We start from the raw sequence: 27,205 nt of genomic DNA, 5'->3' as shown, positions 1-27,205 counted from the left end.
TGCAGAGGGACATCCCTGCACAGGGATACCTCTACACAGGGACATCACTGCACAGGGACATCCCTGCAAAGGGACATCCCACGATAGAGACACCCCTGCATGGGGACATCCCAGCACGGGGACAAATCTGCAGAGGGACATCTCTGCATGGGGACATCCCTGCACAGGGACATCCCTGCACAGGTACAAATCTGCAGAGGGACATCCTGCATCTCTGCACAGGGACATCCCTGCACAGGGACACCTCTGCACAGGGACATCCCTGACCAGGGACATCCCTGCAGAGGGACAAATCTGCAAAGGGACATCCCAGGTAGAGACACCCCTGCATGGGGACATCCCAGCACGGGGACCTCTGCACAGGGACAAATCTGCAGAGGGACATCCCTGCACAGGGACATCCTGACAGGGACATCCCTGCAAAGGGACAAATCTGCAAAGGGACATCCCAGGATAAAGACACCCCTGCACAGGGACATCCTGACCAGGGACATCCCTGAGAGGCAAAGAGCAGCCACTCCTGGCACAGCCACCCCTGCCACTGCATTTCCAGCTAACTCCTCACTGGGGTCACAGCACAGCCCCTGTGAGGGGTGGCATGTGTCACCTCTCTGAGAGCCAAGGCCCAGCCCATGCCAGCCTGGCTGGACAACAGCAGGTCCTGGGTCCCAGCCCTGAGCTCGGGTCACTGAATCACCTCCCACTCACTTGGGCCACAAGCAGAGGAAAATAACCCCAATTTAACATGCTCAGCTGACATTAAAAGCATTTCCCAAGAAGGAACTGATTGTTAAAATAGAAATAAAAATGAATGCAAGAAATGGAAAATATAAATAAAGATGACAAGGTATACCCACTTCCAGAGCTGAGTTAGGTGTTGAAACCCATAATTCTCAGGGTTAGAGCACAGAATTCTACTGAAAAGAGCTCCAATAATTAACTGCAGTGACCACAGCTACATCCATAGTGGATTTTAGCCACCACGTGCTGTGATGGCTCAGCACAGCCACCTCTGCTCACACTCAGGGGCTCATTGTGCTTTACTTTCTGCCTCAAAACAGTGATCAAAACTGGGTACTAATTAGTGACTTTCTTAATAAGTTTATTTTCTCTATGGAAAAGTGGGCCTGGGCTCACTTGCAGCCCTTACAGCTCCTCTAATGCCATCACACATAAAGCAAAGCATAAATATTGGCTGGTCCATTTGATCTTTTCCTTTATAAACACTTAAATTGCCTAGATTTCAAGATTTCCAAGAACTACTCTGCTAATCCTGGTGTTTATATATTCCTTCTACCTTCACCTCATGGTGGCACTTGGTGACACTTGGATGAAAGTCATAAAAACCTTCAGAAATGAGTAAATATGGACACACAGACTGATCCTGGGACAAGAGTTTATTAACAATGACCTGCACTGGTTCACCAAATAGTTTTCTCACCCTGGAAATTTTTCTCTAAGCTTTACAATGAAGAGTGAAAAAGCAAAGCATGGTCACCCAGTGGAACTAAAAAGCTGTAGTTTTTATTTTAATGAAACAGAAGAACTCAGAGCCTCTTGGCATTCTCCCAGTGGCTCTGTGGATGAGGAGAAGCAGGTACCTGGATGAGTCTCCAGAGAGAAAAGCACTTCAAGTCCTTATTTTCTCCTAAACCAGCTCAAATATCTTGTGTTTGGGAAAAGGGACTAAAGGTACCCAGGAAGGGCTGAGCCTTTCCATGGGTTCTGTGTTAGACACCAATGAAAGAAAACAGCCAAAAAGAGAATGCTGGGATGCAGAAAACTTGAACTGCTCCACTTCAGGGCTAAGGCACCTCTCTGATCCCTGTTGCACAGAAAAGATTTGTTCTCACTGCACCTAAAACAAGAGCTGGATGTTTGTATCTGAAGAAGCCAAAGTTTATTCCATGGTGGAAAGTAATGTGTGTTACAAGAAATAAAATAAAAGCTCCAAGTTAGTGAAAAATGCCCTCATCTATTTTGCACTGGTCACCACTGGCTCTTGATTTGAAATTTTTTTTAAATAATTCTGTTTGATAGGAATTATTCCTGTTAATAGCTGTAAGCAACAGAACAAACTGTAGCAGTCACTGATGGCTTAAAAGAGACACTTTGGGTTGTTTTTTCTCTGTCTGATGAAGACAGTAGATAGGAAAACTTTACAAATCCTGGGTCCAACTTCCCTGCCCCATGGCCCCCTCCCTGCAGTCCTGCTCCATGGACTCAGACTCAGGAATGCTCTCTCCCTGCAGATGTTGGGCTGGCACACCTCACCCCTCCTGGAGCTATCATTTTTTGGCAGAAGTCTTAAAATTGGACAGTTTGTGTTGAGATGGGGGCTGGCATGGCCAAGAGCTACTGGGGAATTTTCAGCAGTGCTGAAGGACCCGGATTTTGTTTTCCTTGCCCAGCTGGAGCTTTGCAATTCTGGCTGTGGGAGCAAACACAGATTGCAAAGGCAGCTGTGCTGGGGGAGCAGAAAAACTGAGCTCTGCAGCCCAAAAGGCCTGAGTTTTGCACTCCCAAAATCCTGAGCTCTGAACCCCAAAATCCTGAGCTCTGCACCCCAAAGGCCTGAGCTCTGCACCCCAAAGGCCTGAGCTCTGCACTCACCAAAAGCCTGAGCTCTGCATCCCCAAAGGCCTGAGCTCTGCACCCCTAAAGGCCTGAGCTCTGCATCCCCAAAGGCCTGAGCTCTGCACTCCCAAAATCCTGAGCTCTGAACCCCAAAGGCCTGAGCTCTGCATGCCCAAAATCCTGAGCTCTGCACCCCCAAAATCCTGAGCTCTGCATCCCCAAAATCCTCAGCTCTGCACTCCCAAAAGCTCCTGGATGCAGAGCAGGATGGAGGAAGCTCTGCCTCTGGCTCAGCCCTGCCTGCCCACTCAGCTGTGCCAGAGCACAGCAGGAACCCAGGGATGGCACAGCCGCCCTCCTCATCCCCTCCTCACCTTCCCCTCACCACCAAATGGGTTAAAAAAGAAACTGAACAAAATAAGAATTAAATTACAAAGAAATAAATCAAGCAAAGAACCAAATGCAGGAGTAGCTCAGGCCTGGGCTAGTCTTGCATTTGCTTTGGGGTGGGAGGTGGAATGAGATGTGATGGGTGGGAGCAGCTTTTAGTCATGGGGTGAGATGGGCACTAGCAGAGCACATGGCAAAACCTGCACACAGGAGAGCTCAGAGCAATACAAACAAGGTGCAGATAAATTCTTCCTTGGGACCTCCTCAGTTATGGGGCCAAATTTGACATTTACTGGCCAAATTTCCTGCAGATTCTCTCTCTGCTGAGTGACACAGCCCAGGGGGCCCTGTCTCTGTCCTACCCCAGGTCAGACCCCTCTGTGGTTCAGCTTTGGGCCCTTGTGGCACCACCTCACCTGGCAGAGGCTGCCACGGCAGCTCGTGCTTTCAGCAAAGAAGCAAAACCAGTGCATTTCTGTAGCCAACAAAAAAAGGATGTGGTAAAAAAATATATATAATAAAGAAAGGAAGAAGAAATAAAAACAGTGCCGTGGGCACAATTGCCTGCAAGAAGGAGTACAGTTTGTTATATTGCTTACAATGCAGTATTTTATCCAGCCTCTTCCAGCCAGGGACCTGTAAACCGGACTCTGTTCCAAAACCTTCCTCCTCTTCCAGTTTTCTGTGCAATGTATTGGCACTGTTCTGCTGGGCTGTCAAAAAAACTGGTTTAGAGATGCAGCTCTTCAGTCAAGTTTTTGCTCCAGTTCTAACCACACCAGCTTAGCTGTGCTTTGTAACAATTAAAGAGAAAGATGATTATACTTACTGAGGAAAGAGCTTTAGCAGCAGTGTCCTGCATTACTGATCAGAATGGGGCACTGAGGACAAATTCCCAGCTGGGCACATCAAAGAACTTCAAAGTCAGCATTACCTGGCATCAGCAGAGATTGAGGGGCCTCAGAACAAACCCTGGCATGTCCTGGAGGGGAAACCTCCAGAGCTGGGCAAGTGCCCAGTGATGCTGCAGGTTTGGGGATCCTTGCCCTGGGTTTATCTGTATTTATATCTGTTTTGTGGACAAACTCCTCTGTCTCAGAGGCTCCAGGAGTGTTTGCCTTACTCTAAAGAGAGAAGAGTGCTGGGAAGGCACCAGGGGGGTTCTGGGCAGCCTGAAGGTGTCCTGACACAGAGGGGCAGGAGGTGCAGATGCTGCTCCCCAGCTGGCAGAGCCCTGAGATGTGCTGATGGGAAGCCACCATGCCTCCAGAAGCTGGGCAAAGCCTCTGATGCCCTAGCAGGGTCCTCTAACATCATGTGGAGCTGTGCTACAAGCAGAGAATCCCCAGGTGTGGGGAACTGAAGTCCTACAACAGCAGAGCAGTATCACAATAAACACCCACCCCCAAAAAACAGATTGTGAAGGATGATCAAACCTAAAGCTGGATGAAAAAGGGGCTCAGCACAAAAAGATCTGAGTGCACAGAAGCTCTAGATTACACATGAGCACCTCCAGGGTTAGAACTGATCAGTGGCACTGATTTGGGAGCAAAGCCCAGAGGCCACTGGAGAGCGAGCGCTGCTGCAGAGAACTGCTTGTGTTTGATCTCTGGTCTATCCCTGCACAAAACACATCCCTAAAGAAAAAAATAAAAAGAAAAAAAAAGAAGAAAAGAGAAAGATTCTAGCAATGAACCTGAACTCTATAATGAAGTGAACCTGAAAGCATCTAGGCTAAAAATAAATGGTGTTATCTGAAGGTAGATGAGAATCCCTCCATTGCTTCTTTAGGAACCTCAGAAGGAAAATTATCCTACCAGGATAGCGTCTGAAAAACTCAACCAAGGTTTGCCATTCAGGATGTGCTTCCAGGTGAGTAAAATGGGCTTTGCAGAGAACCAGCCCCGTGCTACAGACACACACAGACAGAGAAACACAGAGCAAGGAGAGAGAGCAGGATGGGGCAGCGTGGGCTCCTTACCGGCGAGCGGGTCTGAGGCTGAGTGTTCATTGTTTGAGGGGCTTGAGGGTACACCAGCGTGGTGGGAGCTGCATTCTGTCCTGAGGGATAAGGAGCCTGCCAGGGAACAAGAAAAGCCAAGTGAGTGGATCCAATGATTCATCCCAAAAAGCAGGAACAGAACACCTTATCAACAGGAGGGACTGACATGGAGATAAAGATGAAAAGATTGCAAGAGAGAAACCATCTCTGTGGAGGAGCAATTCATCAACACTGCCTCTCATGGGAGCAGCTTGTAGAGCCACTAGTAAGTAACAGCTCCAGTAGTAATTATAAGTCAGAGTTTACTACTATTTTAAAAGTCAGAGTTTGCTGCTATTTATCACCTGAGTGATATTTATCACCTCCCCAAGTGCTGCAGGGGGAAACAACCCAGGAGACACATGGGTGTCACCAAAACCCTGTGTGTCCAAAGGCATGGCCACCTGTTTCCAAAAGCCCCCCCTGAACCAGCTTCCAAGGACAGCCAGACCTGTAGACAATGCCAATAAATCCTCCAAAATCAGGCAAACAGCAAGAAACAACCTTGAGTGTGTTTAACAGAAGCTGCTGCTGCATTAAAGCATTTCCAGTGCAATGGAACAGCCCAAAACCATCCCAGATGGGAGGCAGGCCATGGCTACAGCTCTGCACATTTTTCCTACTTCCACCCATTTCCATGGGCTGTAACAATTTATCCCACCAGATGCTCTCCCTAAGTGTTATTTGCCCAAAGTAACAATAAACTGGAGCTCTGCTGATGACGCATTTTAATGAGACATTTAGAAATAACTTTTCAGAGCGCCTTTTTATTCTTTTTGAACAAAACCGTTATAATTTACATTATCATTTTAAAAAATCATTTATTATTGTAATGGCACAAAAACCAGCCACCAGCCTGCAACAGCCTTTGCTCTCAAGAACCACGGGATGGTGGAATTGGTAATGTTGGAAAAGCTCGCTGAGATCTCCAAGTCCAACTGTTCCCCAGCAGTGCCACCACTAAATGTCCTCAAGAGCCACAGCTACACATCTTTTAGATGCCCCCAGGGATGGGGACTCCACCACTGCCCTGGGCAGTCTGTGGACTGGATAACCCCTTCCATGCAGGAATTTTCCCAATATCCCAATAATGTAACTTTGAGGCCGTTCCCTCTCTCCTGTCCCTGTTCCCTGAGCACAGCCCGACCCCTGGGCTGTCCCCTCCTGGCAGGAGCTGTGCAGAGCCACAAGGGCCCCCTGAGCCTCCTTTGCTCCAGGCTCAGCCCCTGCCCAGCTCCCTCAGCCTCTCCTGGGGCTCCAGCCCCTTCCCAGCTCCATTCCCAGCCCTGGACATGCTCAGCCCCTCCAGGTCCTTCTTTCCACGAGGGCTCAGCACAGGGGCCTGGCCCTGCCCTGGGCCTGTGCCCACAAGGAGCAAAGCCAGGAGCAGTAAAATATCAAATAAATCCCCTCAATTCCAGCCTCAGGAGCTGATGGGAGCACTGTGCTCTCTGCAGAACACACGTAGGGACCTTGGCAGAATAACAAAAACCAACCCTTGACACCATCACACACGAACCCCTCCCTGCCACCCCAACCTCTGCAGGATCCACAGAACTCCTGGCACTGCTGAGGGGATTCCAGCTGCCCCCACTGAACTTTTGATAGGAAAAATCTCCTTTTGTGTTTAAATAGATGGGAAAAGCAGCTCCTCACCCCAGCTGCAGTGAGGTGAGTGAGGAGCACTCCCTGCCCAGCTCCCTCAGCCTCTCCTGGTGCCCCAGCCCCTTCCCAGCTCCATTCCCAGCCCTGGACATGCTCAGCCCCTCCAGGTCCTTCCTGTCCTGAGGCTCCCAGAGCTGCCCCAGCACTGGAGATGCCCCAGAAATGCCAGCACAGTTTGCATTGTCTCTTTTTTTCTGCCTTTCCATCCCTGGATTAATCACCTGCTGATTAAAGTGCAACACAAGGTAAATGAAAATATAGCTCAGAAACAATCCAACCAGGAATTCCCTGGTCTCAAGGAGGAAAAAAAAAAAAAGGAAAAATACAACAAATACAACAAACACCCCTTCCAAAAACATGGTAGAGGGGATGAGGGGAACAAACACAGCCCAAAAATGCCCCATCCCCAAACCCAGCTGCTGCAACACCTTCTATTCCTACTGTGGAACTGCTTTTTTAGACAGCTCCTCACACACATGAGGACACTGCTCCTACCACACAACTTAACCAGGCAGGACCTTCTATTAGCTTCTGCCTCATTTTCACAGCTTTTTGGGTCAAAATGATGATAAAATGTGAGTCTCCAAATCCATCACCGGGCCTTTACTGTGTTCCAAACACACTGGGCAGGGTGTTTAGCTGGACAATGCTGCTCTGGAGGAGTTTAAACCATTAGAGCAGCACAGCCTCTGCTTCAAGAGCAGTGAAATGCTTTGTTCAGCTCCCTCCTCTCAAATGCTCTGTCCTGTCCCTCCTCTCCAGGAGCTCCCTGATCCAATCCACTCCTGCCAGCCCTTCCCTCCCTTTTCACCACTGCCAAAACCTAATTAATGTAAACAACTAAATGGAAAGAAGCCTTCAATTTTTGGTTTTTTGAGATGTCAAATGCAGCATCAACTTTTTTCCCCTTTTATTTGATGAGTGATTCTGCTGGAGATGGTGGTGTCAGTGTCATTCCAGAATGAATAACCCAAAGCTAAGGAAAAGTGGGGAACTTTTCACCCACAATCTGCAGAAGTTCTCCTGCCTTTGTAGCATCCTGCTGCTGACTTTCTGCATTGGGATCTCTGCCCAATGTGAGGTTAAAGCTTTTTCCACAGGTCCAGATGCTGCTGTTCCTATCATGGAATCATGGAAGGGTTTGGGATGGGAGGGATTTCAATCATCCCCATCCAGTGCCACCCCTGCCATGGCAGGGACACCTTCCAATGTCCCAGCTGCTCCAAACCCATCCAACCTGGCCTTGGGCACTGCCAGGGATCCAGGGGCAGCCCCAGCTGCTCTGGGCACCTGTGCCAAGGCATTTCTTCCTAATATCCAACCTAGACCTACTCCCTTTTAGTTTAAAGCCATTCCCCCTTGTATCTCTCCCACCAGCCAGCAGTGAGCACACAGGGCTGGGGATTTCTCTGCATTTCTCTTCACAGACAAAAGCAAGGCACAACTTCCCAAAGATTTTCTCGACCTCAGAGAAAAAACTCAAATTCTTATCTCATTTACTGCCCCTGTGTTTTAAAAGAAATAATATACGTTGCAGAAAATTATTTACCTAAAAGAATTTAATTATTTACCTAATTAAATTCTAGTGTGTTTTAATTCATTGATCAATTAAATCCACGTGTGTGTCTATCAGCTAACAGTCAGGAAATTCTGTACACTGAAGTTAAATTAAATGCTTAAGCAAGTTCAGTTAAATGTAGTGTAATATAGTGTAATAAAGTAATTAATTAGCCTTCTGATTATCAATGGAGTCAGATGTGTCATTTCTCCCTACCACAGGGGTTACTTGCTTTTACTACAGGTGACAGTGCTGGGAAATATTATAAATAAATTATAGCAATAAATGCTCCAGTTGATCGCTGGCTCCTTGTGCCTCCAGCTCCACAGGAGATGAGACCTCATCCCAAACTGCTGCTCCCACAGCAACAAGAGAAGGAAATATCTCCTATTCTTCCCCATCTTTAGGCTCATGAAAACATTTCCTTCAGGCTTAAAGTGCATGTGACAGAGCAGAGCTCTGCTATCACTCCATCAGGTGTCTGATCCTGCCCCAAAGTCTGTACCCACCTCCAAAACAACCCCCACTTTCTTTGAATCACCCAAGCCAAAGGAGGTGTGAGAACAGCTGCATTCAGAACAGGAGAAGGGAGCACAGCCACCACTAAGCCTAAAAATCCTCTGAGTTTTAGAAGCAAAACTATGAAAGAGGTATTTGGAAACACAGTGCCACAATGACAGCGTGACACTGTGACACAATCCAGGGTTAAACTTGCTTTAGCACTTCAACCCTACTAGCATGAAGGTATAAATAAAAGAAAAACCATAAAAGGCTTAACCAGAGGCCAGAGAAGAGTTTCTGCTATGAAGGTGTCATCAACCAAGGCACTTTTGGACAGATGGCTCCCATGAGTGCGAGGTCACAAGTGAGGAACAAGTGCAACACAAACCCCACTGAAGACCACAAACATCAGCTAAATAAATATGTTTTACAACTATTGCACAACAAGAAATGTCTCTGTTTCACATTTCCAACCAGAGGGATGGTGCCTTAGTTGGTATTTGTGTTAAAACCATAACAGGGGGAAGAAAAGGGAGGGAAAAGTGGTTTATAAATTTCTGCAGGTATTAACTTCACATCAGCTGTGGGAGCCTAAATAAACTATCAAAGATCCAACAGAATAAATCACAGCACTCTGCTGCTTTCATACACATCAGCTGATTAAAGCATTGCATCTCTTCCTCTGCCAAAGGACTTTTTTCTGTGCCAAGCAGCTAAATGGGTACAGAAAGTGATGTGGTCACGTGCAGCCACACAGTGCACCAGGGCTGGACTGAGGGAATGAAGAGATCAGCGAGGAAATGCTCCAAAAATCCCCTAAATAAACCCCCACGGAGGGGAAGGCAGGGAAGCAAGTACTGCTCTGCAGAGAAATGTTGGTTCTGAAGCATCTAAAGGCTGGAATGAATCCCTGAAGTTCAAAAAGCTGCTGGGAGAGGACAGAGCGCTGCTGAGCTGCTCCACTTGCAGACTGAGCAATTTGCTTCCCTTAAAGCTCTCACCTTCCTGATTTTATGTTTCAGCTGTGGCTGTTCAGGGGAGGAAGGTGATAATAGCTGAGTGTTTATGTATTCCCACAACTTGCTGGGAAAATCCTTTCTCTGGACTCTTTCCACCTCGAGCTGCTGCCTGTGCTAAGCAAGGAAAAATAATCACTATCAACAAAACAACTGAAAAAAGAGTTATTCTTAGCTCAGGCGCGAGCTGGTTAATAAACACTGAGCCTGCAGTGTAACATGACTCCCTTGGGACTGCCTGTCCTGGGAATAAACAGGCAAAGTACACACATCAGGCTCAAAAGGGCTGAGTCACCCAGCTCTGCCTCTGGAAAAACCTTTTGGGAACAAAACCCTTCCAGCCCCAGGCAGCAAAGTGTCCCTGGCTGAGCTGCGGTTGGCTTGGCTGGAAGGGGTTAATCCCTGGGGCAGATTCCCGAACCCTCCCGGCTCAGGGAAGGCTGCTGGGTCTAAATTTACTGAGGTTACACACGAGGAGAGGAGGAGAACTGGACCCGCGGCTCCAGCACATGACCGTGACTCAGGAGCGGCGCGGCCCTGCCAGCGCCGTGACCTTGGCAGGAAACCTCTGAATTCCCAGCTCCAAACCTTCAAATTCCCAGTCCCAAACCTTCAAATTCCCAGTCCTAAACCTCTCCATTCCCAGTCCCAAATCCTCAAATTCACAGTTCCAAATCTCTGCATTCCCAGTCCCAAACCTTCAAATTCCCAGCTTCAAACCTCTCAATTCCCAGTTTCAAACCTCTGAATTCCCAGTCCTAAACCTCTGAATTCCCAGCTCCAAACCTCTGAATTCCCAGTCCTAAATCTCTGAATTCCCAGTCCCAAACCTCTGAATTCCCAGCTTCAAACCTTCAAATTCCCAGTTCCAAACCTCTCCATTCCTAGTCCCAAACCTCCAAATTCCCAGTTCCAAATCTCTACATTCCCAGTCCCAAACCTTCAAATTCCCATCCTAAACCTCTGAATTCCCAGTTCCAAACCTTCAAATTCCCAGTTCCAAACCCCTGAATTCCCAGTCACCTCCGAGTTCCAAACCCCTGAATTTCCAGTCCCAAACCTTCACATTCTCAGTCACTTCCCAGCCCCAAAGCTTCACATTCCCAGTTCCAAACCTCTCCATTCCCAGTCCCAAACCTCTCCATTCCCAGTCCCAAACCTTCAATTCCCATCCTAAACCTCTGAATTTCCAGTTCCAAAACTTCAAATTCCCAGTTCCAAACCTCTCCATTCCCAGTTCCAAACCTCTCCATTCCCAGTTCCAAACCTCTCCATTCCCAGTTCCAAACCCCTGAATTCCCAGTTCCAAACCCCTGAATTCCCAGTTCCAAACCCCTGAATTCCCAGTTCCAAACCCCTGAATTCCCAGTCACTTCCCAGCCCCATGGCCACAGCTCCAGCTCCCCTGCACATCTCTTACATCTCACGTATCCCTGCACTGCTGATGGAGATCACCCAGCTAAAAACTCACCCAAGTGCCACCACACACATTTTCAAAATATCTTCTTATTATTTAATGTCAAGACATAAAGCACCAAAAACATTCCCTGTCTGGAAAGAGGATAAAACTTAAAGAGATCCATCTCTATCCCCAAACAACACAACACCCCAGCCCACCCCCATTTCTCCTGCATAAAACCTGCACTGGTCTGTTCCCAAACCACTCCCTGACCTGTTTAAATGCTAAATATTGATTTAAACCCCCCAGCTGGGCACTCAGAGGCACAGTCAGTGCTCTTCATACTGTACCTTAGAAGGGCTCTGTCCCTGGATTTATAAATTCTTCCTCACACAAGCCCCTAAGACCAAAGGCAGCTGCCCCTGGAGCCAATACAGGAGGGGGAGGTCATTGCTCACGAGGGGGAATCTCCTCTTATCCCCTTTTTTAACAACCAGACTTGGTTTCCTTCCAGCTGCTGAAAAACTTTCATTGAGGAAAACCACAAAGGGAGCAAGCAGAGCAGCTGTGTTGATGCCCCAGCCCTTGAGGCTGTTTTTGCAGAGTTTTCCCCTGGGTCCCTGGCCTGGACAGCAGGAATTTGGCCTCAGACACAGGTGAAGAAATCCCCCCCCAGCAGCAGAAACTTCATTTTAGTCCCAAGTGTGGACTGATGGTGACAGCAAGGATGTGGCTTTTAATTGTGAATCATCATTTCTTTGTGGAGATGGGCAGGCTCTGCCCTCCCACAGCCCCAAATCCAATCACTGTGACAACTCAATCACTGCAAGCCAAACAACTGCAACCCTCCAACCAGGGAAATCTCTGGGCATTCGGCTCTGGGAAAGTAAGAGGATTATAATTTAAACCCTGGCTCTTCATTTCTCCCTAATGAACTCCCTGCAGGCTGGAACAGCAGCTCCTCAGGCTGCTCCTCCTCACTCACACCCAGCACCTTCATTTCCCCCAAGCTCTGGCTTCTGCATGCCCTGGATTCTGAGAAAGGTGCATCAGCACAAACTCAGTGCCAGGGGAAGAGCTTTCCCCACAGCTGCTCCCCTTCCTGCCAAAATGCACAGAACCTCTGCAAACTGAAGGTTACAGAGAGGTTTCACATTTGATGTGATGTGAAAAGCTGTGTGAACAGAGAGACCAGCCTGAGCCAGAGCAGCCCAGCAGAGCCCAAATCTCCTCCTCCCACAGCCACTGGCCAATGGCAGGAGGCTCCTCTCCCATCCAGGGGCTGCCTTGGGAGCTCAGCAGCACCCAGGGAAGTTCCTGCCACACTCCCAGGGGCTGCAGCAGAGATCACTGAGCACAGGGCACAGCAGCTTTTGGCCTAAAATCAGCATGTAGGGACAAAATAAACCACTCTGCACTATGTCACTGAGCTCTGGAGATGCCAGGATCTCAGGTAGCTCCAGCATCTGACCACAAACAGGGCACTGCTCACTCCTGCTCCTGAATGTCACCATTATCTTGGCAACCACAAACTCACTTATTTTCCTCCCTGGTGTGTCCTGCACTCAGCAGAACAGGCTTGGAAGCTGCTGGCAGGAAAAAGAGTATCTGTAACATACAGATCTGCAAATATTACAGATGATGGTGGAGAAATCTGGATTATTAAATTTATTCATTACAGCTTTTTTTCTACAGCATCCCCTCAAATAATGCATAAAGCATATTCTCCCACTATTGCTGTGAATTATTCCAGCTTTAAAAATAGCACAACAAATGATTAAACCACTAAACAAGGACAATTCCCCTCTAAATGCTCCCAGTTTGCCTTTCATTATTACAATGATATTTCAGTGATCATCACACACTCTCAGATGCCTCTGCTTGAACACAAGTCCCCACTCACAGCCATGTGTTCAAATATGCAGTTTTAGGTACCCATCACACCAGGGATGCCACATTTTTTAAGCAGCTCATTTGCAAATGATCCAGAATTACTGAAATCAGCTCATCCTCACCAGGGCAAAGCTGCAAAACAAAACTATGCAGCAATTCTACTCTGCTGCCTCTCCAAGCCAGGGCTGCTCCCCTGTAGAGAAACGCTGTTTTCCTGCTTATAACACCTGGAATATTCAAAACTTCATTAAAATGACTGGCAAAAGGACTAGAGCTCTTCTCTGCCACCAAACAAATTGTGCAGATGAAGAGTTCCACATACAAACCAGAATGAACACACTTCCAGTGCAAACACTCTGCTCCTGATGGAGGGGCTGGGATGGCACCAGGGTGGGACTTGGTCAAATCTCTGCACACTGGATTTACTGGGAGGTTTTGAGGTTTAGATTTGGGTGGAGGCACATAATAAACAGGAATTGTGAGTGTTCAGTTGAGTTTATTTAAATATGTAGGCTTTTTCTAAAGCTATTTCCTCAAAATGCCAGGACTCAGCTCCAGGTGTTTTGCCTGATTTTAGGACTTTAACAAATTGCAGACAAGTAGAAAATGCAGAGAAGTAGCTGGCACCCTCACTGCCCTTCTCCTGAAAAGTACAGTTTTATTCCCTCTTTTTCCATAAGCCCAGCCACCAGGGAATTCCTCTTGTTGGTAAATAATAACATTTTAGTGGAAGGTGTCCCCATGGCAGGGGGTGGAACAAGAAGAGCTTTAAGGTCCCTCCCAACCAAACCCAGTCTGGGATTCTGTGATTAAGCTCAGCCTTTAAAGGTCTACAAATATCCTGGGCCAGGAGGAATTACTGCTCTCTCTCCCCTTTCTCCTCTGCAGGAGTTTGTCTCAGGATACATCACCAGCGTCATCACCTGCACAGCCCAATTTGTAACAATCTTTTTTATGGCTTTCCATCTTTTCACCCCACATATCTGAGTAGGCAAAGGAGGAAGGCACAGGGAAGCTGAGCCCCAGGAACACCCACAGAGCTACAGGCACTTCTCCTTCTTCAATGTGGATAATGGGATTGTCTCCAAGGCAAGAGGGTGAAGGAACAGTCTGCTGTTCCCTGGACAAGGGACCACAGGGACACAAAATGCACATTCCTGACCTGTTGGAGAAAGTCCTGAGGAGCCCATGGAGACACCCCAGGGCTGGAGCCAGACTGGGAGAGCTGGGGGTGCTCACCTGGAGAGGCTCCAGGGACACCTCAGAGCCTTTGCAGGGCCTGAAGGGGCTCCAGGAGAGCTGGAGAGGGACTGGGGACAGGGATGGAGGGACAGGACACAGGGAATGGCTGCCACTGCCAGAGGGCAGGGATGGATGGGATATTGGGAATTAGGAATTGTTCCTGGGAGGGTGGGCAGGCCCTGGCACAGGTGCCCACAGCAGCTCTGGATCCCTGGCAGTGCCCAAGGCCAGGCTGGACAGGCTGGGAGCACCTGGGGCAGTGGGAGGGGTGGGACTGGATGAGCTTAAAGCTCATCCTTTAAGGCAGCAGAGTAGAACTGCTGCATATTTTTGTTTTGCAGCTTTGCCCTGGTGAGGATGAGCTGATTTCAGTAATTCTGGATCATTTGCAAATGAGCTGCTTAAAAAATGTGGCATCCCTGGTGTGATGGGTACCTAAAACTGCATATTTGAACACATGGCTGTGAGTGGGGACTTGTGTTCAAGCAGAGGCATCTGAGAGTGTGTGTGATGATCACTGAAATATCATTGTAATAAAGGAGTCCCTTTAAGGTCCCTCCAGCCCAAACCATTCTGGGTTTCAGTGATTTTCTCCTCAGCTGCACTGGCTGTGCAAGGACAGGATCCTCCTCCCCTTCCCAGCACTGCTCCAGCCTGGGAGCCCACACTGAGGACCTGCAGTGCAAGCCCACAGCAGGGATTCTGAGCCATGGGGGTGGACAGGGGTCCTGCTGGTGGCTGCTCCCTCCCAAAGCCATTTTTAAATCCACCAGCATGGAATCTGCTGTTACTGAAGGTGTGAGGCCATGGATAATGTCACAGGAAAACATTCCAGAACATCTGGGAACTCTGCCATGGCTTCATGTGGCTCCTTCCTGAGGCTCTGCCCTGGCTCACAGCCTGGGGTGATCTGCTAATGACCATTATGTAAATTATGTAAATTGGCATTTTCTGTATTAAAGGTACTCAAAACTATGGAGTGCATGTGTGTGCTGAGGGCAGAAATTCCAACATTCCCACTGCTGAAAGCAGAGCTGGGACTGTCTGCAGAAACACCCTTGAGCTCACAGAGTGCCTCTCACCTGCTCCATAAAACTGCCTCCCATTTTAACAAAACACACTTTGAGGACAGTAATTGTTCCCAGGAACACAACCCCAACCAGCCAAGACCCTATTCCACATCAAAACCTATTCCACATCAGCAGTTTTGCAGCTTTCCTCCTATTTTCTACCAAAAGCCAACAACTCCAAAAATGTGTCCTCAGATATCTCAGAGTTCTCTCTCCAGCTGATCCAGCTCAGAGCAGGCACCTGGTGACCCCAGGTCTCCCAACCTTCACTGTGTGAGGGCAGCAAGCAGATAAAAATCAAAGTTTTCCTCAATTCCACTGAAGCCCAGAAACACCCTCCATATAAAGTGCCTGAATTTGCACAAAATTAAAACAAGTTAATAAATTCTGGGTTTCTAATGGCACCACAAGGAGGGATCTGTGGGGAACACGGGCACATCCCTTCCAGGCTGCAGAGTGGAATTAAGGCTCCAACACCTCTGTTGGTTCAATGGAAAGCAGCACAGAGAGCTCAGCTGGCAGGAGAAGCAGGCTGCTCATGGATTCAAACCTCACCTCTGCAATGTGGGCTCCCTGCTGCAGCTTCAATGGCTCCAGAGGTTATTCCTCTGTTTCCCAGTCTGACACCACAGCTAACAGGGCTCCATCTCCCTGGTTTCTCTGGCTGCAGGGGTTTTTTATGCCCTCTGTGCTCACAAAACACAGGCTGTGTAAAGCCCTGACTTTTGTGCTGACTCTGGTGCTTCACTGAACACATGGTGTTTGTTTAAAAACTCTGTATTTTCTGGAGCATGCAAGAAAACATCCATTAAATTGCAGGGAACAGAAGGTACTGTTACACAAGGAATTCCAGAATTGAAGTTATTAAATGCAAGAAAATGGCAAATTGCCTCGTATTGTTTTGTCTTCTTATATGATGAATAAAAATGTGGCTCAACAAGTGGCTAAGTCTGAAAAGCACCAAAATAAAGCCCAGGGCACATGACTGTGAGAACAGAAAATACACGTGGAGGAGTCCTGAAGAAAGGGATCTGGAGAATTTTGAAACAGCTACAGAGAAGTTTGATTTCCTATTAAAAATGCTGTTTAATTCCACCCCAAAGCAAGTTTCTGGCAAGTTCAGGAGTGCTTTTGATTCCCAATAATCTGACAGGCCAAACAAAGGCGCTTCCGCCCGCGCAGCAGCCAGGAGGGGCCGTGGGGCCAAGACACCCACAGAGAGATTTCCCTTCCAAAGGCCTGCTGGCCAGGCTGGAAGGGCCAGGAGCACTCAGAGCCAGGGCACGGCTGCTCCAGAGAGGAAAAGCTCAAACAGCAGCAGAAAAACATTTCCCTCCCCACTGGGCAAAGCAGAGCGCCTGGAGAGGGATTAAACACCTCTGAGAGCAGGAATTCCTCACAGTGCCAGGGCAAGGGAAAGGCTTCCAGTGCCTTTGGATGGGGGGGTGGAATGGAATCCTTCCCTGGCAGGGTGGGCAGGCCCTGGCACAGGGTGCCCAGAGCAGCCCTGGATCCCTGGAGGTGCCCAAGGCCAGGCTGGACAGGGCTGGGAACACCTGGGACAGGGGAAGGTGTCCCTGCCATGGCAGGGGTGGGATGGGATGAGATTCAAATCCTTCCCAATTCAAACCCTCCTGGGATTCTATAACAGCATTCCAGGAGGCAGATGGGGGTGGGTCTAAAGGCAGAGCTAGTGAGGAGGGATGGGATGGAAGAGTGCAGAAGGCACCCTCACACCTGAGGAGGTGCAGCTGCATCAATCACTGCAGATCAGGAACAGCCCTGCCCTCAATACACCACAGCTGTGTCCAGTGAGCACTCCTGTGCCACAAAGACAGGGTTAGCTGGGGGTGAGAGCTGGAGTTTGTTGGCTGTGCTGTGAAGGAGAAGGAGTCAGTGCTGTGAGGAGAAACCCATCAGAACTCACCCAGGAGGCATGGAAGATTTACAACAAGGTGACAACAACCTAGTCCCAACTAGACTCAGTATTTGTAATCTGTACTGTACAGATACTCAGTATCTGTAATCTTTTCTTTGCACATGTATATGATAAAATTGTGATGGCTCTTCCTTTCTTTCCTTTCCTAGCTAGAAAAAAATAAAGCTCTTCCTGTCCTTCCTAAGTGCACAAATAACACAACTAATTCATACATCCCCCCTACATTGCACCTTATGAAAGCCAACTGCTTCCAAGGTTAAATAATTAAAATAAATGGTGTTAATCTGCATGTGAAGCTGCATTATGCCTTCCCAACTGTCCCTTCCTGCAGCTCTCACCCCCAGATGCTGTCCCAAATTAGCAGACCCCCATGAAGCCCAGCATCCCCACACAAAAGCCCCCTGAAGACCAAAGGCACTGAGACACAAGACATGTTTGATGTTTCCAGCCAGACTTAACTTAATGAGTTAAAAAGCACAGTAATGAACCAAAAATAATGAAATACATTCTCAGAGGAAATATTCCCAGCATTATTAACCCAATCAAAAACCTCCTAATCCTATTACAAACCAGAGGCTTCAGCTGCACTTCCAGCAGGTCTTGAACACAAAGGCCAAAAGGAGATTACACTTCTGGATTTATCAGCTATTAAATAACTCACAGTTTCAAATCTCCACCTGCAGTCACATATTCCTGCAAGCTTGGAATTTGCAAAATGCACTGGAAATGTGCTGGGATGGAGCCTGACCCGGATGTACAGAAGGAAGCACAAGGAAAGAAGTAAGAAAATTTTTTTTCTGACTAGTCAAACTCTTAACTGGTCAGGAAAAAAATCCATTATTAGATATTAATCTGGTTATTTAGGTAGGGTTACTATTCGCACTATCAGGAGTTGAGTTTAAATTTGCCTTATTCTCATTACCTGGAATGGACAGCACATCCAAGAAACTGCAATCTGCTGCTTGCAGGAGCAGCACAAACAGGAAACATTTTCCCTCAGCTGGTCCAGCACCAACTTCTTCATTTATACAAAGAGAGTTCAACCTTTCATTCTTTGTCTACATCACAAATAAACTCCCTGACTGACAAATACAAAATTTCTGGGATTCTGGGTGGGTTTAACCAGCAGGGAATTGGTGATAACAGCTCCTTACACAGAACAAGGAGGTTCCTACACAGGGAAATTCTCTGGGGGAAGAGCTCCCTGCAAAGCTTAGAGATCCACTCGGATCAAGGGATCCACAGTGATGCTCCTGAGCACAGAAAATGATGGACAGGGAGTTTATCTGAATGAGCCAATAAAACTGGGAGCCCCTTGTGCCCCAGGGGCAGAGGAAGTTTATTACCTGGTTTTATGTGATTTCCTTCTGGCAAAGCACATGTGGACACAAATAATGAGGAATCATGGACCTGGAAGGGACCCATCAAACCCAACCCCTGGCCCTGCAGACACCCCAACAATCCCAGCCTGTCCTGGAGCTCTGGCAGGGCTGTGCCCATTCCCTGGGCAGCCTGGGCAGTGCCAGCACCCTCTGGGTGAGAGCCTTTGCTGATCTCCAGCCTGACACAGCTCCAGCCCTTCCCTGGGGTCCTGTCCCTGCTCACTGAGTTCAATGTGTAGCAACCAGGCTCCACAGGCAGCTGCCTCCAACACAAGAACAGAACAAGGAGTAACAATCCCCACGTCCCAGGGCACCTGACTGACCCCAGGGTACCACTGGGTGAGGTTACAATTAAATTACATCCCTCCTTCTGTTACAATCCCTTAATAAACATTCCTTAATTAAAAGCATCTCAAATTGGGCTGCAGAAGATGCAAGCAGTGAATAAACATCGTGGTTCTAACAGGATTATTCCAGCTCTTGTAGAAAGGATCCAAGATCATAAAAGAGGGGCTTGGGGATTGCCTAATAAACATGCCACAGATGGCAGGCAGACTTGCTTCCTGGCACACATTCCCAGACCTGAAGGTACTGAGGAATGTCTCCCTGCTATTACAAACACTAATTCAACGATGGTGACATTTTTGAGGAGCAGAATGAGACCACAAAACTCTCTTCACTTCAGGCACAGAACCAGATGGTAACAAGTTTCAGCTGGTACAATCTGTTCTGGATTTCAATCAGCCACCTAAAAGTCAAGGTCTCCGTGCACCAAGATGCAGAGAATTCAGCCCTCTGTTCACTTGGGTGTGTCTCCACCTTTTCAGGAGCAGGTGAGGGATGTCCACAACCACAGCAGCTCCAGAGGAAGGTCCCCATCAGTGCTGTGGGATCCCCTGCTCCCTGGAGCTCCAGCATTCCAGCCCATCCCAAGAGGCAGCCGTGGGCAGGCAGCACCAATCTACTCAGTGCACAGCGTGTTCCTAATGAGAGCTGGAGCTGTCCCTGACTAGAGAGGAAATTCCTGGCAATTTGTTCCAAGTGTGGTCACTTGATGCTTCCAAACTGTGGCCCTGCACTAAGAGAATCCCACAGCATCCCACTGGAGCTGAGGCAGAGAAAGCCAAGAGTCTTTTCCAAACCATTCCCCCTCACATGCCAGAACCCACTGCACTTGTTCCTTGGGATCCTCCAAAACACCCCCAGGTCACAGAGGGGTGAAACTGCCTTCTCCTGTGCCCTGAGCTCTCACACTGCCTCTGCAGGAGCCCTGTCCTCCTCTGTTCACCCCATGCACAGAGGGAAGCTCCTTCCTGCTGCTCCCAGCCCAGCTGCCCTGGCATTGCTCTGCTTTCCCATTATCCCATCCTGCCACAGCTGCCCCATCCATCAGTGTCAGGCACTGGGATGGGGCAGATTCACAGTATTTCAGCAGCTCTGTGAGGGGCTCTGGGAATGCTCAGCCTGCTCTGGATTCTCCATCCATCATGGGATGGGGCCTGACTGTCAATCCAGGCCCTACCTGAGCTCCGGGAGCCACATCCAAGGAGGAGCTGCTCTGCTCCTTTGCCAATGGCTTCTCCTTTCCTCCCCAGTTGTGTCAACCCAGCCTCTTCTGCAGCCTCCAGCCAGGAGCAGAGGCAGAGGGGCTGTGCCCCTCCTCTCCCTGTCAGAACGAGGGAAAAACACGCAAAACCCACCAGGAATATGAAATTTTATGTGTTTGGGGCCACATCTGGCCATAACATCACTGCAGCAGCATGTGCTGCACACTCCCCTGTGCCAGAGCTCAGCACTATGACTTCAAGGCCCTGGAATTTGGGAAGCAGAGATGCTGCAAAGATGGGGGTGTGGGACTGCTGCACGTGGCTGCCGAGGCCTCCTCAGTGTGCTGCACAAACTAACCCTGAAGGGCAGCAAAGTGCTGGAGGTGTCCCTTGGGAAAGCCTCAGGGCAGGTGGAGCAGGAGCCCTGCTCTTGTTTTGGCTGCCTCAGATGGAAATGGTGGAGGGGAAAGAGAAAGGGCCACCCAACCACAGCACCACAGACCCAGCTGCTTCTGTCTGTTTAGATAAAGCTAAAGGAAACCAAACAAAGCTCCAACCTTCACTTGTACCTGACTTCTCAGGTTAAATACCCCATACATTCCCTGATCCCACTGGGCACAATGCTGTCATCTCATCACACACAAACTTCCTCCTGGAGCTCCAGCAAGTGACAGCAATTCCTTTTATAACTTACTAGAATTCAAGATATTACTGCACCTAATGTGCTGGGACAGGCAGCTCTGGAGCAGCCAGGACAGTCAGGGGTCACTGGCAGAACCAAAGCATTTGTTAAATCACCTTCTCCTTCAGAACATGGCTTCTGCCAAGGGTGCAGGGTCTGGAGGAGCCACAGGGGAGCCCTCACTGGGGACAGCTCTGATCCCTGCCTGAGAGCAGGGACAGCACCCAGGGAAGGGCAGGGGCTGGCCCAGGGGGGTTTGGGTTGGATCAGCAAAGGCTCTCACCCAGAGGGTGCTGGCACTGCCCAGGCTGCCCAGGGCATGGGCACAGCCCTGCCAGAGCTCCAGGACAGGCTGGGACTGTTGGGGTGTCTGTGCAGGGCCAGGGGTTGGGTTTGATCCCTGTGGGTCCCTTCCAGCTCAGGACACTCCCTGGTTCTGTGAGAGGCCCTCAAGAAGCTCCAGAGCCTGAGGAGATGCTGAGGTCCCAGCTGGGAACAGCAAGGACAGACTGTGCTGAGCACTCAGAGCTGCCCCACCACAGCAACGCAAATTCCATCTCTGCCCAAACCCCATTTAGCACCAGGTGACATCCAAAGCCTCAAACACTCACCAGTATTTTCACTCACTACTGCCTCAGGAGCAGTCCCTACCTTGGAAAGACTCACTCTGATGAGTATTTATTAACTCAGGAGTCTGATGGAGAAATCAATGACCCTTAATCAGACTCTAATTCAAACAAAGTGGTCTTGTCCTTATCTTTTATGCACAAACATCCCCTTGCTATGTTAGGCATGACTGGACAAAGGCAAAGACAACCTTTGCTCAGTGTTCAATCATCAACACAGCATGGGTGGGTAAAATACAGTTATTTGTGCTTTATTGCTGTTAAAGGAATTAATAATAACACATTCATCTGAGTCCCATGCCAGCCTGGGTCCCTTCATCTCTAAAGGGAAACAGCAGGATTGAAGGTGCCCAAGAATCAGACAAAATTACTCAAAAATTACTCTCTCATCGCTTTCTAAAAGAAAGCAAATGAATGAAAACATGATGGAAATTCACAAACTACAAGAGGTGTGGAAATAGGAAACTTCCATTCACCTCTTTCTTAACACAAGCACCAGGTTGTTCCTGGAAGCCCAGGGGAGACAAATCACACATGAATGGACAGGTTAAACTTCCATCCAAATCTCCCTTTAACTTGGGAATTTCTTACCATAACAAAACACAGAAACTCAACTCCTGACAGGGGTCCAAGTGAAATACACAGAAAAATATTCAGAATATAAATTTACCCAAATCTCTAATAGTTCAGGGGTACAGAAAACTGTCCCTGGGAACAGGTTATTCTATAAAGCTTTGATTCCCAAGTGCAGACACCTGCATTTGGCTCTTCACTTTATCCACCTGCCTGGAGATCTGGCACAGAGCCCACTCTCTATGGATGCACTGACCCCATGGAAAATATTAAGGGAAGAAGAGAAATCCCTTGACTACAGCAGATTTAAAGAGGCTGCCCAGAATGTTCTCTTCTTCCCCTCTCCTCTGCCACATGAGTAGCTTCCTGTGCTGATGAGGTTTACCAGGAAGGAATGTTTTGATCCATGACAAAACCCAGGCAGCACCTGAGGGTTTGCTCTGCAGCCCTGCTGTGCCCTCCCTGTTCCCTCAGCCCAGAGCCTTCACTCCCTGCAGCTGGAGGGCAACAACAGCCCCACCAGCACCACTGCAGCCTCTGCTGTGCCAGCCATGGAGGATGAGCATCTGCACACCCCAAACACAACCTGAGTTTGTGCCCCATCATCTGTGCTTTATCTGGAGTGGGCATCATTCATGTGAAATGTGCCTTTCCTGATGTTTCCAGGCATCTCCTGCTCTGGGAGGGTGTGGGGGCCTGAATATATGTTGTATTGTAAGACCTGTGTGTGTCAATGTGGGGGCCTGAATATATTATGTATTGTAAGACCTGTGTGGGTCCGAGTTACTCCAAACGAGCTGCAGCTGCAGGGTCCTTAGTTGGGCAGCAGCTGTAGCTCGTGAAGGTAGCTGAAATAAATAGGGGTGGGTTGAGAGCCCAAGAGGAGCCCCTGAGAAGACAGGAAGGACTGAGCTGCAGAGAATGGAGAAGAGCCCCAGCAGAGAGGCAAGAACAACACTGCAGCGAAGATTACAACAGGAGGGCAGCTGCACGTTAATGTTTCAGGGGATCAGATCCACCTCTCCCCATTCCCAACCCACCCTCAGCCTCTCATCCTGCTCCTCTTCCTCAGAACAAACCCACCCTCCTTAACAGCTGACCTTCTCAGGCCTTCCTGCTTGATCCACACAAGTTATTGGGATATGAATCCATCAAGAGCAGAGGGAACACCAGGCTTTCCCCGAGCTCACACCTCACTCCTTACACATCCCCCTTTCCCCATCCCAGGATCTTTTATCTCCCTTTTTCTCAGCCCATTACCTGCCTCTTTTGCCCCCTCCTTTTTCAGATAAGCTTCTCCACTCTCAAGTCAGCCCTGCAGAATGTTTATCTAATAGAGGCCACAAAGAGACCAATTTATTCCACATATCTCACTAAACTCTATTTCTCCATTCTTATTTTAACTCCCATTTATCTCCTGTTCTGCACTTTTCTGTAAGCAGCCCTTTGTCTCATCTCTTTTATGAGAAATCATTTGTGCAACTCGTTTTCCTGACCCATTTCTTAGAATTACAGAACTGCACCATCTTGTACAAAACTGCAACATCTTGATATCCCCTTGGAAAATCCACAAGTCAGGACAGAGGGCACTTTTAGGGTGTTTAACCTGGAAGTCAGGCCATGCCCCAAAGTGCCTGACCCAACAGCAAAACACAATCCTCCTCATCCATGGTTATTTTCTCTAATTTTTCAAGTTGTTTTTAGTTTCTGTTACAAACTCTAGGAGGAACTAATGCCTATACAAAAAAAAATATTCAGAATATAAATGAAAATACAAGTAAGGCCTGCAAACTTGTATATCATTTATAAATACCAATTTAAATCCCAATATAAATTTAATTTATAAATACCAATTGGGGTGTGTATATATATATATGTATGAAAATACAAGTATGGCCTGCAAACTCGTATTTCATTTATAAATACCAATTTCAATCCCAATATAAATTTAATTTATAAATTGGTATAAATATAAATAAATTGGTATAAATTTACCAATATAAATTTAATTTATAAATATCAATTGGTATATATATATATATATGAAAATACAAGTAAGGCCTGCAAAACTTGTATTTCATTTATAAATAATAATTTATGCATTAATTATTTAAATACCAATAGGTATTTAAACACCATTTTAATTTAATTTATAAATATTTAAATCCCAATATCAATTTAATCTATAAATTGGTGTAAATAGAAATAAATTGTTATAAATTTACCAATAAAAATTTAATTTATATATACCAATTGATATACATACATACATATATATATATATGTATGTATGAAAGTACAAGTAAGGCCTGTAAACTTGTGTTTTATTTATAAATACCAATTTAAATCCCAATATAAATTTAATTTATAAATTGGTATAAATATAAATAAATTGGTATAAATTTACCAATATAAATTTAATTTATAAATACCAATTGGCATACATATATATATATATATATGTATGAAAATACAAGTATGGCCTGTAAACTCGTATTTCATTTATAAATACCAATTTCAATCCCAATATAAATTTAATTTATAAATTGGTGTAAATATAAATAAATTGATATAGATTTACCAATATAAATTTAATTTATAAATATCAATTTGTATATATATATGAAAATACAAGTAAGGCCTGCAAAACTTGTATTTCATTTATAAATAATAATTTATACATTAATTATTTAAATACCAATAGGTATTTAAACACCATTTTAATTTAATTTATAAATATTTAAATCCCAATATCAATTTAATCTATAAATTGGTGTAAATAGAAATAAATTGGTATAAATTTACCAATATAAATTTAATTTATATATACCAATTGATATACATACATACATATATATATATATATATATGAAAATACAAGTAAGGCCTGTAAACTTCTGTTTTATTTATAAATACCAATTTAAATCTCAATATAAATTTAATTTATAAATTGGTATAAATATAAATGAATTGGTATAAATTTACCAATATAAATTGAATTTATAGCTACCAATTGATAGTATCAGTGTGTTAATCTAAGCATTGCTGATGGGTCACTGCAAGGTCCTTGCCACACCCTTAATTCACTTTGTTTCTCCACTGGTCCCAGACATCATAAATGAGTTTTTTGCTGAGCAGAGAAGCTGAGGATGGTGCAGGAGGGGAGGGGGAGCTGCCAATGCTCTGCTCCAAGGCCAGGTCTTACCTGTGAGAGCCCAGGGGACGATGCATGTCCCGGTGGCGTTGCAGCAAGGTTTGGGTGTCCCTTATTTATTTCATGTGCAGTGTAAGGGGATGGGGCAGGAGGACCCGGTTGTCTTGCTACTTGTGTTACCTGTGTGGAGATAAACTGTTAGTAAAACATTACATTAGTAATCAGTCTGCAGAGACTCCGTTGTACATATCTAGAGAGACAAAAATAATATTTACTTGTCCAAGTGAAGCACTGCACAAGTTATTTAACTGTTTATGGGATTCAGGAAAATGAATCACTGCAGTCACTGGTGGAAATGTGTGGAATCCCTCTGCCTTTAAGCCTGGAATCTTTATTCCCTCCATGACAAGCCATATAAAAAAATATTGGGATTTTGCAAGGAGATTGTCTTGGTTTGATACACATTACCAGCAACAAAATAAGGGAGAAATTTTCATATTCCCCTCCAAAAAAGGAAAAATAAATGACTGCAAAGAGGCCATGGTATCTGCAGGGCTTGCCACAAGCAAAGACTCAAACAGCAAAGCAAATCTTGCATATGTTTATCTCCTTTCCCAACTTCTATTACAAATACTCAACAAAACACATTAAGCAAAGTATTAGAAAAATGTTTTTATGGCACACAAATATTTACCTCACGTTACTATCCCCACTATGGAACTGTTTTAAATATATTTTAGAGTGGCTATAGTGAAAAAAAAGGGGAATCAATGGAAAAAAAAAGAGTCACACAACTATTGGGTGACACCTCCAGCTGTTCAACACAATTAAATTTTGGCCTAGTGGGTTAAAATGCACACTACTGAAATTCAGTATTTGCTTCTCACTGGCCTTTTCTCATTTATTTGTTTGCTGAAAAGCACCACTTAACAATGGAATGGTTTGGGTTGCAAAGGACCTTAAATCCATCCAGTGCCACCCGTGGCATGGCAGGGACACCTCCCAGTGTCCCAGGCTGCTCCCAGCCCTGCCCAGCCTGGCCTGGGCACTGCCAGGGATCCAGGGGCACCCTCACAGGGGAGGATTTATCCAATATCCCATCTGACACTGCCCAGTGTGAGCTGAAGGCACCTAAAGCCCACAGAGGTCACTGGCACTGCACAGCCCAATGTGTGCATGAATGTCCCCGGCAGGGTGAAGAAGGCTGAAGGAAATTCCTGGCTCTTTTAATGAGTATTAGCTCCAAGAGAGCAGAAGTCACAGAGTTCACCACTTAAGTGCTTTTTCCAAGTCACTTTATTGCACCCAGAGCGTCATTCCAGCTCCTAAAGCACCACAGCAGCTGCGCCAGCCCCGAAATCCCAGGAAATCACAACATGCAACAGCTCCAGGGCTTGGGAAGGGGCCAGGAGCCTTCACTGAGGGAAGATTTACAGCCCCTGAGTGCTCATCAGAGGAAAGGGTGGGTCAGGCACAGAACCTCATCCTGTGTCCCCAACTGGATCCTTCCCTTTGCCAGGATGAATCATCTCTTTTTCGGGCTGATCTCTCTTGGCAGGTGTGCGCACGCAGCCCCGGCTGGAGCAGAGCCAGCCTCACACACAGCTCCAGAAAACTTTCCACAGCCCATCCCTGAGAAAATGAAAGTCTGTCCCATGACTCCTGTGTCAACCCTGAGAGAGCTGGCGTGTCAGTCATGCAGCACCCGGTGCTGGGGAGGGACTCTGGGCTGGGATGGAAATCAAATCATGCAGCCAGGAGGGGGAGGAAGCACAGGCAACCCAAAACACAAGGAAATAATGGGAAATAATTCCTATAAACAGCCTCAGAGGCAGGCTGTGCCCCTGCTCCTCACCATTCTCCTCCAATGGCACTTCTTGGGGGAAACTTTGGTTATTTTGGTTATAGAGGTTATTTTGTGACAGCTGTGGGACTTCAAGCACTGCGAGT

The 27,205-nt window shown here is 47.0% G+C and overlaps 1 protein-coding gene across 17 annotated transcripts in view; it reads right to left on the bottom strand.

The window, feature by feature from the left end:
- The window catches only part of EIF4G3 (eukaryotic translation initiation factor 4 gamma 3), a 149,718-nt gene that overhangs the window by 73,598 nt on the left and 48,915 nt on the right, over positions 1 to 27,205 (bottom strand). For 7 of the 17 annotated variants that reach the window (XM_074558360.1, XM_074558362.1, XM_074558365.1 and 4 more), the window contains exons 3-5: positions 25,307 to 25,450; positions 4,949 to 5,044; positions 3,567 to 3,680 (exon numbers count right to left, since the gene is read on the bottom strand). In XM_074558360.1, the coding sequence (XP_074414461.1) occupies positions 3,567 to 3,680; positions 4,949 to 5,044; positions 25,307 to 25,450 (354 nt within the window). The remainder of the gene's footprint in view (positions 1 to 3,566; positions 3,681 to 4,948; positions 5,045 to 25,306; positions 25,451 to 27,205) is intronic. The other 10 variants (XM_074558369.1, XM_074558370.1, XM_074558372.1 and 7 more) reach the window with 5 other exon arrangements.

Source organism: Zonotrichia albicollis, chromosome 25, assembly GCF_047830755.1.
Source record: "Zonotrichia albicollis isolate bZonAlb1 chromosome 25, bZonAlb1.hap1, whole genome shotgun sequence".
Lineage (NCBI taxonomy): Eukaryota > Metazoa > Chordata > Aves > Passeriformes > Passerellidae > Zonotrichia > Zonotrichia albicollis.
Note: the sequence above shows the minus strand (reverse complement) of the source record. Positions and strands in the feature narration are given on the sequence as shown.